Source organism: Neolamprologus multifasciatus, chromosome 7 (genome assembly GCF_963576455.1).
Source record: "Neolamprologus multifasciatus chromosome 7, fNeoMul1.2, whole genome shotgun sequence".
NCBI lineage: Eukaryota > Metazoa > Chordata > Actinopteri > Cichliformes > Cichlidae > Neolamprologus > Neolamprologus multifasciatus.
Window position 1 is genome coordinate 22,643,200 of NC_140445.1, and position 16,722 is coordinate 22,659,921.

Below are 16,722 nucleotides of genomic sequence, written 5' to 3' on the forward strand. Positions count from 1 at the left end.
TCTCTGCGTGCGAGTTCACACGGGCAAAAGAAACCGGCTGGCACACGGACATCTATAGGGGCCCTCACGCTAACAGTACATTGATGAAATTTACATCACTAGTGGACTTGTGGACATGTAAAGTATAATTCCTGCTAGGGCTGTTCAATATAACGATAAATATCGGATGACGATATGAAAACGTCTATCGTTTCATTTTACGCTATCGTTTGTGTCGTGGTGTTGCAAAATATTTTTTCATCGTTTTGATGGTCACTGTAGAATTTCTTAAAGTTCTCTCTTTATCTTATATTTAATATAACCACACTACGGACAGACAAGCGACTGTTTTTAAGCATTGTCGTTAGCAACAACAACGGTAAAGCCATCGCGTGACTCCGCCATCCGGTTGTTTATTTTCCACATAAACCTTTCACAATAAAGCTGAAGATCCGGTTGAGATTTTTCAAAATAAACGGAATCACGTGAAATAGTATGCAGAGTGAGAAGCTAAAAAAAAGCCGTCAAGTGCTAAAAAATAGACCTTAGAACACGCCGTGTAATAAATACAAAGAAAACTGCGGCCGTTTTTACTTATGTAACACTCAACCCCAGGTACACGACGCCCATACATACATTAACTCAAGTAGAGTTGCCCGAGATTCACAGAATTTACAGAAAATGTAAAATTTTTGTGATATATATCGTTGTCAGGACGATAAATGTCTTATATCGGGATATGAGATTTTGGTCATATCGCACAGCCCTAATTCCTGCTTTCTTATATTACTCATAATTTAATTTTTGTGAATATGAAAATGTTGTCATAAAAGAAATTATGTAATTTTTTTTTTTTTTTTTAATTAAAGGTGTTACAGGTATATGAATGGAAAAACATAGGCCATTTTAGCTTATTGCCAGGTGGTTGCTAGGCAATTTGTTGTCATAAGATAATCTGTAGATAAAAACCTTCAGCTTAAGACATACCTGTATCAAGCGCAGTTGCTCAACACCAAGCTTGGCACAGTTAGTCACTGGCACACAAAGAAACAGAGATTTCTTGTACCGTGGTAAGATTCCTTTAATGTACAACAAGAGTTACCGGTTTGAAAATGTTACAACACCACTAGCAATGCAGCCAATGTCCCTCTAGGTTTCTGTTAATGAAAGTTGCAAATGACCCAGTGGAACTGAGTAAAATGTTGAAAACTGTGCATAACTGCACCAGTTAGCACTATTTTGATGTTTTGGTGTTTGTTTTAAAGGTGGATGTATGTCACCAGTTTCTCAATATACTGGAATATAACCAAGCAACTAAGGCCATGTGCTAAACTACACTAATCTGATCCTCTGTTTGCTACAATGTACATGCCACAAAGTAACCCATATTTCAGGCACATTTAAAACACTTAAGTTTCACACAGCTCCTCAAAAATACAGGGATTATTTAACAATTAGCATAGGACCACTATTTTGAAACCACAGACTAAATTATTGCCATCTTTCTGTTAGAATCCAGAAGTAGACCGTGTACATGTAGCTTAACAGATATGAAAGAAAAGATTTGACTGTGTGATTAATTGCAGAGAGCCATAAACAGTTGAATGAAGCACCAATAATCTGTTTGTCTCTGCCACATTTTGTTTGTGGCTGGTCCTAAATTGCAGATTTGACTTGCTACACTAGTTCCCTTAAGTGGCACCACATACCTGACAGAAAAGAGAAGTCATCCCATCGTTTTGTTTTGTTTTTTTGTGCATCATGTGACATTGATGTGGCATTAGTGTTATGCGGTTTGTTTTTTGTTTTGTTTTTTCTTACTCTGTTGTGTCGTTTATGTTCCCTCTGATGCAGCTAAAGCTAGTACCTGTTTGTCCCTGCTTGGGAGCAGCTGCTGAAAGTGACTGACATTTAAATCTTGGAGCCAAAATGGCTCAGCAGTACATTTCCTATTTTCTGCTTTTATTAAATGGTCTTGAGCCATAACAACAACAAATCACATTAAATTGCTAGTCTAATTCACCTCTGCAATAAACCCCCTATTTCCCATTATCTCAGTGTTGTTACGCCATTTTAATCCCTAAATAAGTATTTGACATTTAACACATTTGTTTTTTATTAAAGTATGAAACCTGACTGACAGTAGTAGTTTTTCTTGTTTTGCATAGCTGCTCCGAAAAGGTTGCATTCATTCATTCAAGAAGTGAAACCCGGAGGACAGGCCAGGCTGCAGTGTTGTTTGCCTTGTGGCCTCACTGGACACAGAAGGCTTTCTGCTGATGAATATGAAGTGTGTACCCTTCAGTGAGCCACATGAGATGGCATGCCTGTCAACCTGTTGCATCATAGATGTAGATTTCTACATTTGTTCAATGTCAGGGAGTCCAAAAGTCAGAAGGGGGGGGGCAAATGATAAATTAATCTACACCTCTGCCCACAGTTAAATCTTTTTTTCCCCTCCTAACATTATTTAACTTGCACTAGTTTGCTCTCCTGACCCACAGCTGCAGGTTAACGGGGGGGGGGGGGGGGGGGGGGGGGTTCAGGCAGTACAGAGCAGCAGGGGAACAGTAGCTTAACTGAGAGTATCCGCAGTGTTGAGAACAAATTCGAGCAAATGCATATAGACTGATGTGGACAAGATGATAAACTTGAAGCTTTTCTACTTTTACAATAAGGTTTGAGACAGCTCCTCTATAAATGCAGCATGTGGCAATTGCTGGTGTTTAAATTGCCTTAATTTATACTGGATAAATACTAAATTTTTTGAATTATGTAGTTATTTAGCAGTCTGCTAGTGCCGCTATGATGATGGCACAAGGACTGGGCGATATATCGAGTTTTTAAATATATCGATATATTTTTATACGAGATAAGAGATGTGCCGATATCGTTTATATCGATATAGTCTGTTACATTATAATTATACTTGTAAGTAAGTAAACTTTATTTATTAAGCGCTTTTCACAGACAGACAATCACAAAGCGCTGTACACAAATATTAAAATAAACAGTAAAATCAATAAACATTATATACAATGGAGCCGCAAGTTTGCCTCTTTTGTCTCTACGCTGCGTTACTGTGCCTCGTCTCTCTCTCGTCTCCAGAAATTAGACAGCATATCAGCTTCTTAGACCCTTCTGTAAAATCAAGCCTTAGAAATCTTGGTGTCATATTTGACAGCTCGATGTCGCTCGAGGAACATTCTAAGCAGCTGGTCCGAAACTGTTTTTATCATTTACGGAATATCTCTAAAATCAGACTAATGGTATCAAAGCTTGAACTTGAGATGATTATTCATGCTTTTATTTCTTCTTGTTTAGACTATTGTAATGGCCTTTTTACTTGTTTTAACAAATCGGCCTTAAATCGTCTTCAGACTGTGCAGAATGCTGCAGCACGTCTCTTAACAGGCACCAAGAGAAGATCACATATCACTCCAGTCTTGGCCTCCCTTCACTGGTTGCCCGTAAATTTTAGGTTTCATTTTAAAATTTTACTTCTAACCTTTAGGGCCCTATATGGTCAGGCTCCTCAATATTTATCTGACCTGCTGAAACCACATACATCTTCTCGGGCTTTAAGGTCATTAGATCAGAGACTGCTGGTGGTACCGCGCACTCGTTTTAAAACTCGTGGTGATCGGGCCTTTCAGACTGTGGCACCACGGTTGTGGAATTCTCTCCCACTGTCTCTTCGCTGCACGGACTCCATTGATTCTTTTAAGAAACAGCTGAAGACATTTTTATTTAGAAAAGCATTTGATTAATTTCTTCTTATGCTGTTTTTATAGTTTTATTGTTTTACATTGTTTTATTTACTGTTATATTGTTTTTATATTCCCATTTCCTGTGTTGTAAAGCACTTTGTGATTTTTATCTGTGAAAAGCGCTATATAAATAAATTTTACTTACTTACTTACACTCCTTCACTGAGCACAACTCCCCCTCCCCCATCGTTTCACCTGCAGGTAACGACAAGATGGACACGGCAGCTATCAAAGAGGAGCTGGTCGGTAAAAAGTAAACATTTGGAGATTACTATTTTAGTGCTGCAGCGTTACTCTCGTTAAAATGATGTTAACGCCATATAGGGCTGTTCAATATAACGATATATATATCAGATGACGATATAAAAACGTCTATCGTTTCATTTTACGCTATTGTTTGTTTCGTGGTGTCTCAAAATAAACTGTTTACGGCAATATTTTTTTCATCGTTTTGATGGTCACTGTAGTGGCTATATTAATTTCTTAAAGTTCTCTCTTTCTCTTATATTTAATATAACCACACTACAGACGGACAGGCGCCTGTTTTTATGGGTTGTCGTTAGCAACAACGATGGTAAAACCATCACATGTCCGCTTGTTTATTTTCCACATACCACCTTTCACAATAAAGCTCAAGATCCTGTTGATACCTTTCAAAATAAATGGAATAACGTGAAAAAGTATGCAGAGTATTGACGGATGAGAAGCAAAAAAAGAGTCGTCAGGTGCTAAGAAATAAACCTTAGACTCAAACATTAGAACAGGCTTTTCCCCTCAGCACGCCGTGAAATAAATACTCACAAAGAAAACTGCAGCCGTTACAACCTATGTCTAAAAATGTGTAGTTTCATGCATCTGTTAAAACACTCGACTCCAGCTACACGACGCCCAGCTGGAAACACTTCACCTACCCGAGATTCACAGAATTTACAGAAAATATAAAATCTTTTGTGATTTATATCGTTATCGGGACGATAGAGGTTTTATATCGGGATATGAGATTTTGATCATATCGCACAGCCCTAACGCCATAACTGTATTAGCACGGCAAATCTCCGTTAACGCGGATCGCCCCGTGTGTGGGGCTGCACGGCGTCAACGCGTTGGCGTCAACGCGTTAGCGTTGCGGTTAGCGTTAGCGGTTACCTTGTTAACGTGTTGATGCCGTGCAGCTAGCACTACTAGTATTTTCACTATTTACAGCGCCATAAAGTGCAAAATGAAGAGTGTGTGAAACTGCATGCTGTATCCCAGACTGCGAAGTCTCCCAGTCTCCTGCCCTGAAACAAACTACCTTACAAAACTCATATACGGTATTTTTCAGACTATAACCTTTCACTAAAATCCTTTCATTTTCTCAAAAATTGACAGTGTGCCTTATGTGTGAGTTCTGGTTGTGCTTACTGACCGCGAACCGCCTTTATGTGGTACACAGCACTCAGCAATCTGTCAAAAATGCTTTGGTAAGCTACGAAGCCACACTGCTTGATTGTTGGAGCATTATGGTTACCGTAGTCTGGAGCCTCGCGGCGTAAGGCATACTGTTCTTCAACGTAATATTACCGTATTGTGTGCATATAAGGACCACAAATGGCACCTGTTAAGAGACACGGTTACGAAACGGATTTCAAACTCCAGGCTGTCAGTCACGCAGTAGAACTTGGGCACAGAGCAGCTGCAAAATCTGTCTTTGTTATTATGCTCAGCGTCTTTTAGTTTACATTTTGACTGCACAATTGTGAGCGTTTTGTTATGCACAAAAACAACATTGTTTCATTTTATTTATGGAGAATTATTATTTAATAAATGCTGGTAATTTATTTCTGAGTCATTTTTTCATGTACATTTGCGCTGTATGTTAATAAAAGTGCCGATGTGAGGTCTGGGACACAGCTTTGACTAAGAACTCTCTTTTTGTTCTTTCTTTATGGCTTTAAAAAAATATCGAGATATATATCGTATATATCGCCATCAGCTAAAGAATATCAAGATTTGAATTTTAGGCCATATCGCCCAGCCCTAGATGGCACCAGCTTCCTCAAACATCAGCAACAGTAACCATGAGGGTGGCTAGACAAGCTTCAGTTAGATGTTAGCCTTAGCCAAGCTAGCCATTTGTTAGTTACTTTATTCATATACAGCAGACGTATTAGTTGCCACATTGGTCAGCTTGTCACAAATTTAAAAAAACTGTACAGGCAACCGCGTTGTTCTCTCTGGATATTTGCATGATGTGTGTTTATTGGCTAACAGTGGCTGTAGAGTACTTGAATGATCCGATCTGGCTGGCTAATGCTAGCCCCAGTTATTCAAAAATTAAATTTTAGCATGCCCAAAGCAACAGAGCCATAATTCAATATGCCAATGCTTGACATCACCCCGTTCTACGTGAGCAAAAAGTGAGTGTTGAGTGCCTGATTGGGAAATTGTAGTTCAGTGGAGGACGTCTGTGGACCGCTTCAGACTGCTCATCAACCTGCAGAGAGCGTCTGATGTCAGAAAGGGGCAGTGTCAAAAATATGTGGTACGACCGATGTGTGGTACACTCTTGGTTATAGGTTTTGCATGGCTCCTGTTCCTGGTAACTCCGCTGTCACTCCCTTCCCTATTTTGGCCCACTTATCAACCAGTTAGCAGTCTTCCACATGGCACATCATTGCAGCTGGGATGCTTCTACATAAGGGGAGAATTTCTGCTTTTATTTGAAACTACATTTAGGTTAATGAAAATCTCTGCTTTGTCTCGTTTATTTTTAAAATGATTTCTCACAGTGAAAGTTACTAAAATGCAAAGTTAGGACTTTGTAGAGATGGTTTTCGAAAAGCTCAGCCTCTCTCCATGTGGGGAAAAAATCAGCTGAGACGAAAAGATGTGCATTTCAATTTCTTTTTAATACAGAAATGCGTTTTTGTGTTGTTACACATGTACTTAAATGCCACATCACCATGGAAAAAACAACCCCACACCTGCTTCCCTTTATGCCTCCTTATTTCCATTGCAGGCCTCTCACTTCATGAATTGGATAATTGTCCCTGAAGGTGATGGGAAACTCTAATTTCCATCACTATTTTTTCATATCGGGGAAGAAATTCCAGTCAGGCGCATATGTCAATTCAGTGTAATTTCCTGTAATCCAATACTTTTGTATGGAAGGAGAGGTTGCAGATATAATGGGGGAATGGAAGATGCAGCCGGTGCTCACAAGAAGATTTAAATGTCGATCATTGCAAGCATCTAATTTAGGCAAGTGGCTGATTTGGAAAAAGCTTTAAATCAGTTTAAAGCTTTAAAGCAAATAACTGCACTCTTCTTGTACTTTAAAGATGGGCTCGAACACTTTCCATCACTACAAGAAAACTGGGTAGTGAAACAAATGTTGCGTTGCTAATGTGGAGTGCTGAGCCTTACAGCTTGTTTGGTAACAAGTTAAAAACAAGTGCTGGTCAAAGCTGAGCGTATTGTTTCGTTATGTTTTTGGGGAGGGGGTTGTTTTTTGTTTTTAGATATCCTGTGCTATATTTATTTGCCAGATTTCCCTGAATTATATTATAATTTAAAGAAACTGAAAAAATAAAGATAAAAGTTGAATCTGCAACTGTTTGGTGCAAGTTGCATGATTTGTGTGTGGGGGATATTGTGGTGTCCGTTAACAGTTTTCCCCAACAGCCTTCCAATTTTGGAGATCAGTAGCAAACTAAAGGCCTGCGCACAACCAATGACGGCTTTGTACTTTCTTCTATCTGTTGTAGCTGTTTACTGTCACCAGGAGGCAGTGTCACCTGGTCAGCGAGCTACTCTTACTTGTGATGGTGTTGGTCCGCCAGCTAGCCACAGAGAAGTGGGAAGTTACAACATACAAAGAGCTGAAGTGAAACGGTGTTGAACAATGAAGTGTGCCTGTCAATGCTGTATCATTTTTGATTTTTGGGTTTTTTGGAAGTGCAGTTGGACCAGCAGCTGACATTTATGCTGGCTGTCAGGCCGCTGGTTAAGTCGAACCCTGCGTTGTATATAATTGCAATGAAATTGTGTTGCTGTTTGCTTTTTGGTTTAGTCACTGTGTGTTTTACATAAAATAAGTCCTTTAATTAATTGCTAACCGGCCCTTTGAAAGAGATTCAGTTTTAAGCCAACGAAAAGCATCAAAGTCATAACAAATGTTTTAAAGAGCAAACTGACAAATCAAGTCATATTTTGTTGTTGCAGGGCTTTTACAAGAAAATGCAATTGTGATGGTAACGGTTTCGGCCTAGACTTATTTTGCTTGGTCTTCTCAGTTTGCGTATTTGCAAAACCTTTCACTGCTTCTCCAAACAGGATTGAGCCTCCGCTCCAAGGACCTGGGAGTCTTTGTCTGTGTTTTAGGTAGCTGTTGTGACATATTTTGTCAGTTGTGATATTGCAATGTACTCTGATCTTTATGATTTATTGATGAAAGCTTGAAAACTTTAGTGAGAACCAGAATATGACAGATGTTTCCAGGAAAGCATCACCATCAATCAGTCGTTTGAATATATATACTGTCACAGATTGCAGCTGTCAAATAGATAACACCCTGGAGAGACCAAACTTTGCTCCAGAGCTGATGCTTTAAATCAAACAAGAAGGAAAGACGAGGTGTCACACTTATAAAAGGTTGCCCAAGATTATGTGTTGGAAAGGAAGTGTATGTTGAAAGGGTATCATCATGTATCTGCTGTTTTGTCCGCAGATGACAGCCAAGATGGGAGGAGACCAGATGCCCAATATGAACAGTTCATCTCCAGTCTTGGACCCCTCCATGTATGGCTTTGGAGGCCAGAAACGTTCACTAGACAATGGAGGTGAGTCTTCAGGATATATACGCGCACACGCCACATATTTTATAGCATACGTGCTCACTGGCCCCTTTGTTAGATACACTTTGAACCACTTTTGACTTCAGAACTGCCACAATCCATCATGGCGGAGATTCAACGTTACTGAAAACATTCCTCAGAGATCTTGATACTGACATGATGGCCACTCACAGCTGCTGCAGATTTGTCATCTGTACATCCATGAACTAACACCACATCTCAAAGGTGCTCTGCGATCTGGTAGCTGAAGAAGTAGTGAACTGAAGAAACAACCACTTTATTTGGGGAAAAAAAAAAAAAAAAATGCAAGAATAGCCCAGACGTCCCAGTTTTACACTAGCACATGAACGCAGCTTACATTTGTGGATCTATGCAACGCTGGCAGTGTAAAATTGTTTTTTAAAACCCCACATGGGTATATGACATCTGTGTCTATCAGGCAATTCATGCACACACATTTAAGGTTTTGTAAGTGAGGGAGTGTATTTTTAAACATTTGTATACAGACAAAGCTTTTTGAAAGGGAGAATTTGTCTAATTTGTGAAGCCGAACTTAATAAATTGTGCGTAATGATCAGTATTTATTCCGGTGTGGATTGAAGCACGTGCTTGCGAGTCCTCAAAAGTTGGCGCATCACTGCACATGTTAGTAAATCTTAAATTATGCTTGTGGATCATACCGTTCCTTTGGAGGCCCATTTGCATCTAGGTGCATTTGAACATATGTACCTACCAAAATGGCCAGCGAGTGTATAGTTCATATGTTGGCAGCATAAAATTCATGTTTTCTGGTTCTGCAGCTTCTCTTGCATAATGTTTACACGGGCATTCTGCTGCATGAAAACAAGACGCGTTTATCACTATTGGAGAGCGATTTTCAAAATCTGGGATATAGAGCCGCAGCAGGCGTGGTGTTGATAACCAAAGGAAAACATGCAGTGAAATTAAACTGATGTAGGGAAGTTTGTTTTGGGTGTTGTCCCTTTTCCTCACTGAACTTAATCTTGGCTCTGTTTTATTATTAATGATTAATAAAAATTGTTGACATGACGCTTGGCTCTTTGCCTTTTTAGCTTGCAAGGGTTTGTGCAACTCTGTTCTAGGGCTGCCACAAACGATTATTTTGATAGTCGACTAGTCACCGATTATTTTTGCGATTAGTCAACTAATCATATCATGCGTCCATTGGATGTAAAACGTACAGCTTATTGCACCAGCAGCATCTGATCTTATATAACTATCATTAGCTTACAGCTTTAAGTGTTTAAGGTATGTGCTAACTAAAAATAAAGACAAGATGATAGTTTATTAAATTTTAATGAAATTTGCAGATTGTTTCGGTGAAGTTTAATAAACTCCTTGCTATCTAAAATATAACGGGACACCGGAGTATACTCTCGAGCATCTCACACTTCTAATAATCAGTTGTCTGCTTGACGTTTATTTAGCTGTTTATAAACTATAACTTTGATCTCAGCCAAACGGATTCACTCAGGAACAAATAAAATACTAAAAAGCCAAACAGTAACATTTTTAAGTTATCTAAGTGACTTATATATGTTTAACGTGAGTAGTGAAAGACAGCGGTGGGTTTGAAAACGATTTGCCGGGAGTCCGGTGTTCTCACCAGCTCTAGTAAGCTTTGCCCCCGGCTAGCGGGTAACAGACGTCTCCGAAAACGTCGGAGCGCTTTTGAAAATATGCGGTGTCTTGATAAACTGAGCAGGTGTTTGAGGTTTACACACCTACATTCTCGCCTGAAAATATGTTAAACGTTTATTTTGTGACCCAGAAAGAATAATAAGAGTAATATTAAAACTAACAAGCTGCCGCCATTGTTGGAAACTGAGCAGGGCTGCGCTATGAATTCTGGGACAGAGCTACTTCTTCTTCGGGGTTTAACGGCAGCTGGCATCCTTGTACATGCAGTGCTGCCATCTTCTGTTTCAGTCCGTTATTACACTCTTAAATCCTACTACTTATTCCTGCGTCTTTTGGGATCTTACAAAGCTTCAAACAACGCGTCGACTATTAAATTAGCCGTCGACAATTTTGATAGTCGACTAATCGTGGCAGCCCTACTCTGTTTCATACTGGGCTCCACAGAGTTTAGCCAACAAACATCATTATCCAATCAGAAGGAGAAAATGAGGCATCGCCTTTTGGCGTTACTTTTCAACAAAAAGCTGTGGCAGCAGTTGCTAGAAGAAGTTAATCACTGTTTATAACAGTTCAAGTGCACCGGTGGCCAAATGTTTGCAGCACATGCCATGCCTTGTGCTTGTGATTTTTTTTTTTTTTTTCCCATCTCTTGCTTAAGATGGAGGGAAAACAACATTTCTTGAGTTATTTGGTGATTGGATAACTTGTACAATTTGCATCAGTAATCGTGATCCTTTTTCAGGGTTTGGCACAGAAGAAATACATTTTTGTTCTTACTCCTGCCTCTAGAGCTCTGGCTAATTGAGTTTTTCCGCAAAATGTACAGTGAAAGCATCATGAGACCTGCTCTGTTATAAATAAACAGACGTGTGGATAGCAAATTGGAGATCTGAAACCAGACTACGCTAAAGCTTTGAGACATTTTCATGTAAATGCAACTGAATTTGGTCATATTAAATAAGGAGTTATTAATTTGAATTGTAATAGATGGCTATTCTTTCTAAACTCTTTCTGAGTGACTCATTCAATCACTTTTCAGTATTCACAGTTCTGTGTAGAAGTTGCCAAACTGTCTGTGTACATTTCATCTGTGTAGGATGAACTGTTGTAATCTGAAGTGTTTTTGGGTCTGCTTGGACCTGACACTGCAGTGTCGTGATTTATTTTATTTATTTTTAACTACAACAACAAAACATTGCATTTTTCTATGCCTTGCACACAAAACAAAGATTTGATGTCTTTCATATCCCCGAAGTGGAAAAGCGAGACATTTATCCTGTCGTCTTATCTCGTCACAGTTGTTTGTATGATAGTTCCACCCTGAATGAACGGATAAGAAAATTGTATGCAATTCTGGTTTGGTTTATTTGCTACTGTTATTGTTTGGATCGCTGTGTGCTCAGCTTTTTCTCAGTCAAGGTTTTTCTTGCAGTCTGGAAGGGAAATAACAGAAATTGTATCTGTGTATCACTGCAGTTAATTATCAAACAAGAACACAGGCACTCAAGGCATTCAGACTTTATCATCCAGTCTTGTCCTCGTACGAGTGAGACACACACCTTCCTCGTTTATATTCATAGCGGTCCCATTCTTAAGCGTTAACCCCAGTGCTTTTCCAGAAGAAGTGAAATCAGTGCAAACAGCCATAAAATTGATTGAACCCACGAGATATCAACTCAGGTGTTCACGTCCATGGCAGCACATCCTCCAGTGACCCTGCAGGACCCTTGCTTGGTGCTACCTGTCAAAATTCAATTCAGGACCAGCAGTCGCTGACCCGGCTGCTGCCTCTCTCTTTCTGAGCGGCTCTGATTGAAACACTCACTCATACACTTGCAGGCCCGATTTCCATGCTGGTGAAAGCCCCCTGCTGCAGGTCAGCCACAAACATGAAGGATTGGCAGAACCGTCCCCTCCACCACTGACTCGTTCTTTCTCATTTTGCTGCTTCGCTGGCGATCACTTCAGCAGATATTTGTGGTGCATCTGCTGTATTTTAAACCATGATCTCAGATTATTTGTCACATGTTAATTGGTGTGCTTTCCCCTCTTTTTCTCTCAGTGGGGAACCATCTCAGTGCAATGGTACATCAAAGGTAAGCAGAAAACACCTGAATATGTCCTGTGTTCATAGAAGTGCACTCAGTTTATCAGTTTATTTTCTCATACAAGCACATGCATGTCTGTGGTTAACAGTATGATGTTGTGCCGTCAGAGATGAATATGAACCCAGTTTTACATGGTTATCATAAAGTTGTTGCTGCTTTTGCTTTTAAGTACTTTTGCTATAGTTTAACAGTAAATTAAATTAGAAAAACGTAAGGAAATTTTAATGTGGACTTGTGATTATCTCATCATACAAATATTAATATAGTGGTGGATGATCACATTAAATGGGGTCAAAGTTTAAAATGATGTGGTAAACTTTTCTCAGTGAGTCAAAAGCTCAGGCTTATTAGCTTTTCTTTCCTACTCTTGGCTCTGTATGTAATCAGTGTGAGCAGATATTTCCTAGTATGGTCATCTCAGCCCCCTGCTGATTTGGCTGCAACCACAAAAGCTCCACACACCTGCTGTTCAAACCCTCTGTTTATGAGCGACAACCATTCACAATAAAGTTAGCCAAAATTTGTTTCTGACTGTGGGTGGACACCAAGCCTTGGTAATAATATTTTAAACTGTTAGTCATGCAAAGCTATTAATGTCCAAGAATAAAACAAATATGGTACTCAAATTGATCCTCATAGGTCAAAGCAAACCTTTTGGTTCAAATTGTAACTTCCTCACAATGTTATAGCATCAAACAAAATAAAATGAAGTAACTTATGTGCCCTGTGATGGACTCGCAGGATGTGCCCCAAATTTCAGAAGTTATTCTGTTGATTGTATAGAAAACGGTCATTAGTTGTAGTCCCAATAATTTCAGCATTATTTCTTTTGATGTGTACAAGATGTCTCTGGCAGAAAGGCAGAATATTGATCATGTACCAATTTCTCTCAGGGCTTTTACAACAGAAGACTTCAAAGTGCCTGATAAGATGGTGGGATTCAGTAAGTAGCCTAACATTTGACCTGTAATCATCAGTATTGACATTCTGCTCAGTTTTTGGGTCAAAGCACTGGGCCTCAATCTAAATTGTGGGGCGGGGGAGAAAAGTGAAATGCTGAAATTTCTCTCTTTTTGCTCAGTCATTGGAAAAGGAGGCGAGCAGATCTCAAGAATTCAGCAGGAATCAGGTTGTAAGATCCAGATTGCTTCAGGTAAGTCCAGTTTAATCATAAAGATAAACATAATATACAAACATGGTGGCAGTGAGGTCATTACAAATGTAATAACACATAACATGGTCACTTTTCATTTTGTATTTAAATACTGTGCCGTGTGCGTTACTCACTTTTATTGTGTGCAGCAATAAAAGATGATGGTGAATGTTGTTTCCTCTGAGGGTCAAACTGTGGATGGAAAGAAGTTTGACATAAATTAAATGTTGACGAGGTGAAAAAGCATTAAAAAAAGCTCAAGATGAAAATTTAATTTATTGTATATATAATATATTTCAAACTCATCTTCTGTTTTATTTGGTCTTGTTTTGGTGACACATTGGGTTTCTCCAAACCTTCAGCCTTTCATTAATATCTTTTTTCTTTTAAGTCTGAGCAAACTTGCTAATTTTTCATGATTGTATTTTAAAGATACAATTTATGCTAGCAGAAGCCTCGTGTGTCTGCCAGAGGCAGTTCTGCATTTGCAGCATACCTACAGATTAAGAAAATAGTGAATTCAGGATTTTATATAGAATATTTACCTGAACTTCTTGTTTTTATCATGCTTTAAGTTTGCATGAGCAAGCTTGTACTTTTGTGGACTTAAAGTATGATGTGATAAGATCAATTACTAAGTTTTCTGCTAAGGCTAGCAAACTTGGTTAGTAAGCTGCATTCACAAACTATAGCTGAAGCTCACATGCCTGCTAATTAGTGCAAAGTCAAGGACTAATAAAATATTAGAAACACTCAAATCCTGGAGCGCAGACTTCCTGGATGTCTGCTCCACACATCAGGCTAAATTTCACTGTCAGATTCCAGATAGTGAAAGTTGGACTTTAACATGTGTTGCTAACATTTACCATTTAGGGAAGGGGAAGAAAGTCTAAATGCAGGGTTGTTGTTTGTTTGTTTTTTTTGTTTGTTTTGTTTTAAACCAGATTGTAACTTATTGCATAACATAAGAGCCAGTCGCAAGTGGACTTTACACTTTAGAGAACCTGCAGTTTGTGGCACTTGGCATTTTTATTTTCCAGCCTCTGTCTGTGGCTCTCGTCTTTGTTCTGCCATTCATTTATTCTTTGTCTTTGAGCCTAGTACAGAGGGTTTGGTTTGGTTTTTTCCTCCCCACTCAAGCTAGATTAACAAAACCAAGGATTGTCTTCACATAGTTTGTCCAACATTGGTTCCAGTGTTACTCACACAACTATCAGCACTGTTTGTGGGACATGCAGTGTTCGCCACATCTCAGGCTGTGGTTTGTTATCATGTTAAGTTGCAAGTTTGTGAAATATGTTGCTGAAAAATGAAACTCACCTTTTCTAACATGCAATGCATTCTTTTTTTTCTTTTCTTTTTTTTTATTGCATGAAACTAAAACTTAACCAAAACTACTTGTAAGTGCAAAGATTTTTTTTTTATGAGTTTCTTTAATTTTCTGTTTTCTTGCAGACAGTGGAGGCATGCTGGACAGACCCTGCACGCTGACTGGCAGTCCAGAGAACATAGAGTAAGTCTCACATTAACTTTGACAGATTAACTGGAACTCCACATGTCATTAGGAAAGTGTGCCCTTTTGTCATTCAGGGCATGAACTCCAGTCTCTTTTCACTTGAAGTGCTGATCAGTGAATGAATCACCTGAAGCTCATCTTTCACAACTGCAAAGCGTTTTCTTTGGGGGTGGTTGTGCAGGTTGTAGTGACAAATCCCTTGTCTTGCTCTTGGCTCTGTCCCTCCAGGCAGGCAAAGAGGCTTCTGTGCGAGATTATCGAGCAGTGTAGGTATGGTCCAGGCTTCCACAATGAGATGGACGGCAACAGTTCCATTCAGCAGATCCTGATCCCTGCAAACAAAGTCGGCCTGGTGATTGGAAAAGGAGGAGAGACCATTAAACAACTGCAGGTCCGCGAGTAGGCTGCACTGCACTGATAACACAACACATGCACTACAGTAAAAATGAACCATGGTGATGACCTGATTTTTGAACTTCGTATTATTATTGCAACATTTTGCATACAGATTGTAGGACTATAAAGATTGCAAATGGAGAGAATGGGTTTGGTGTTTAACAACTGTTGGAAGTTTCGGGGGACACGTCACAGCCCTGTTGCACAGGGTTAAACTTTATTTTATTTTTAGACGGTGGTTTTGGTGCTTCGTGTTAGTCTGTTTGAATCACGTGACTGTAATTAAAAATATGCCTTGAAGTGGTAACTGTCTGCTTTATCTGAGAGTTCTGCAAAAATGACACTAAAAGCACAAAGCCATCCTCTAAAAGAGGTCTGAGGAAGAACGAAGCAGCTCTAGTTCTAAATTATCCACTGACTTACAAACTGCATCTTTAGAACAGATCAAATTAAGGTGGCCAAGTTGAAATTGATTTCGTTAGACTAGTTCCTTTGGGACAAACTTAAGGTTTGTGTGATTCTTCATTGAGCATTTAGGAATGAGTAAAGTGTTTGACCTGTCCAGTAGAAACTGACCCAAACTGAAATCAGCTGCACTCTGTTTTAAGCATTAATCACTGGAGTAAGAATAAAATTGTAACAATCGGAGGGCCCTTTTCAAACATTTTTCAAGGGACCTGTTTCAGTACCAGTGTGTGTTTTGAGCCTTGCTGTCAAATGCAGTGGTCTGATTGGTCAGATATCTTTATTCACATGTAAACAAACAAACAAAAAAAAAACAAGCTTGATTCAAAACTAAATGCCACAAATTCATCCTGCAAAAGTACATGGTTTGTGTGAACGGCTGCATTCAGAATAGTTTTTGTTGGTTTTTTTTGTTTGTTTTTTTTAAACAACAAAAAAATCATCCTGTTCTTTGAGATGTGCTAGAATCTCCTCCTTTTTGGAGCGAGTAGTATTTTGTTCCCCAGGTAACTCTTTGGTGGTTGTTTCTTCTTCTGTCTGATTGTAACCCTGCAGGAGAGAACAGGAGTGCAGATGATAATGATTCAGGATGACCCCATGCCCACTGGAGCAGACAAGCCCCTGAGAATCACTGGGGATCCCCACAAAGTGCAGGTCGGTCTCAGAAGTGCTCAGTGTGTGCCACTATGTCCTGTTTTACACTCGATTTTACACATTTTATGCCTTTAGCCTTCGACTCAAACATTTTATTTCAAAACTTTTTATTTTTTTGAGGAGCGGGTCAGTCCGACTTGGCTTTGTTTCACATGCAGGATTGTTTACCCAGTATTTGAAT

At 39.3% G+C, this 16,722-nt stretch overlaps 1 protein-coding gene across 1 annotated transcript in view; it reads left to right on the forward strand.

Moving 5' to 3' along the window:
* Positions 1 to 16,722, forward strand: part of fubp3 (far upstream element (FUSE) binding protein 3) — a 29,429-nt gene that overhangs the window by 2,960 nt on the left and 9,747 nt on the right. The window contains exons 2-8 of the mRNA XM_085167356.1: positions 8,461 to 8,572; positions 12,312 to 12,345; positions 13,251 to 13,300; positions 13,439 to 13,510; positions 14,966 to 15,023; positions 15,255 to 15,417; positions 16,443 to 16,541. Coding sequence (XP_085023482.1) covers positions 8,461 to 8,572; positions 12,312 to 12,345; positions 13,251 to 13,300; positions 13,439 to 13,510; positions 14,966 to 15,023; positions 15,255 to 15,417; positions 16,443 to 16,541 — 588 coding nt within the window. The remainder of the gene's footprint in view (positions 1 to 8,460; positions 8,573 to 12,311; positions 12,346 to 13,250; positions 13,301 to 13,438; positions 13,511 to 14,965; positions 15,024 to 15,254; positions 15,418 to 16,442; positions 16,542 to 16,722) is intronic.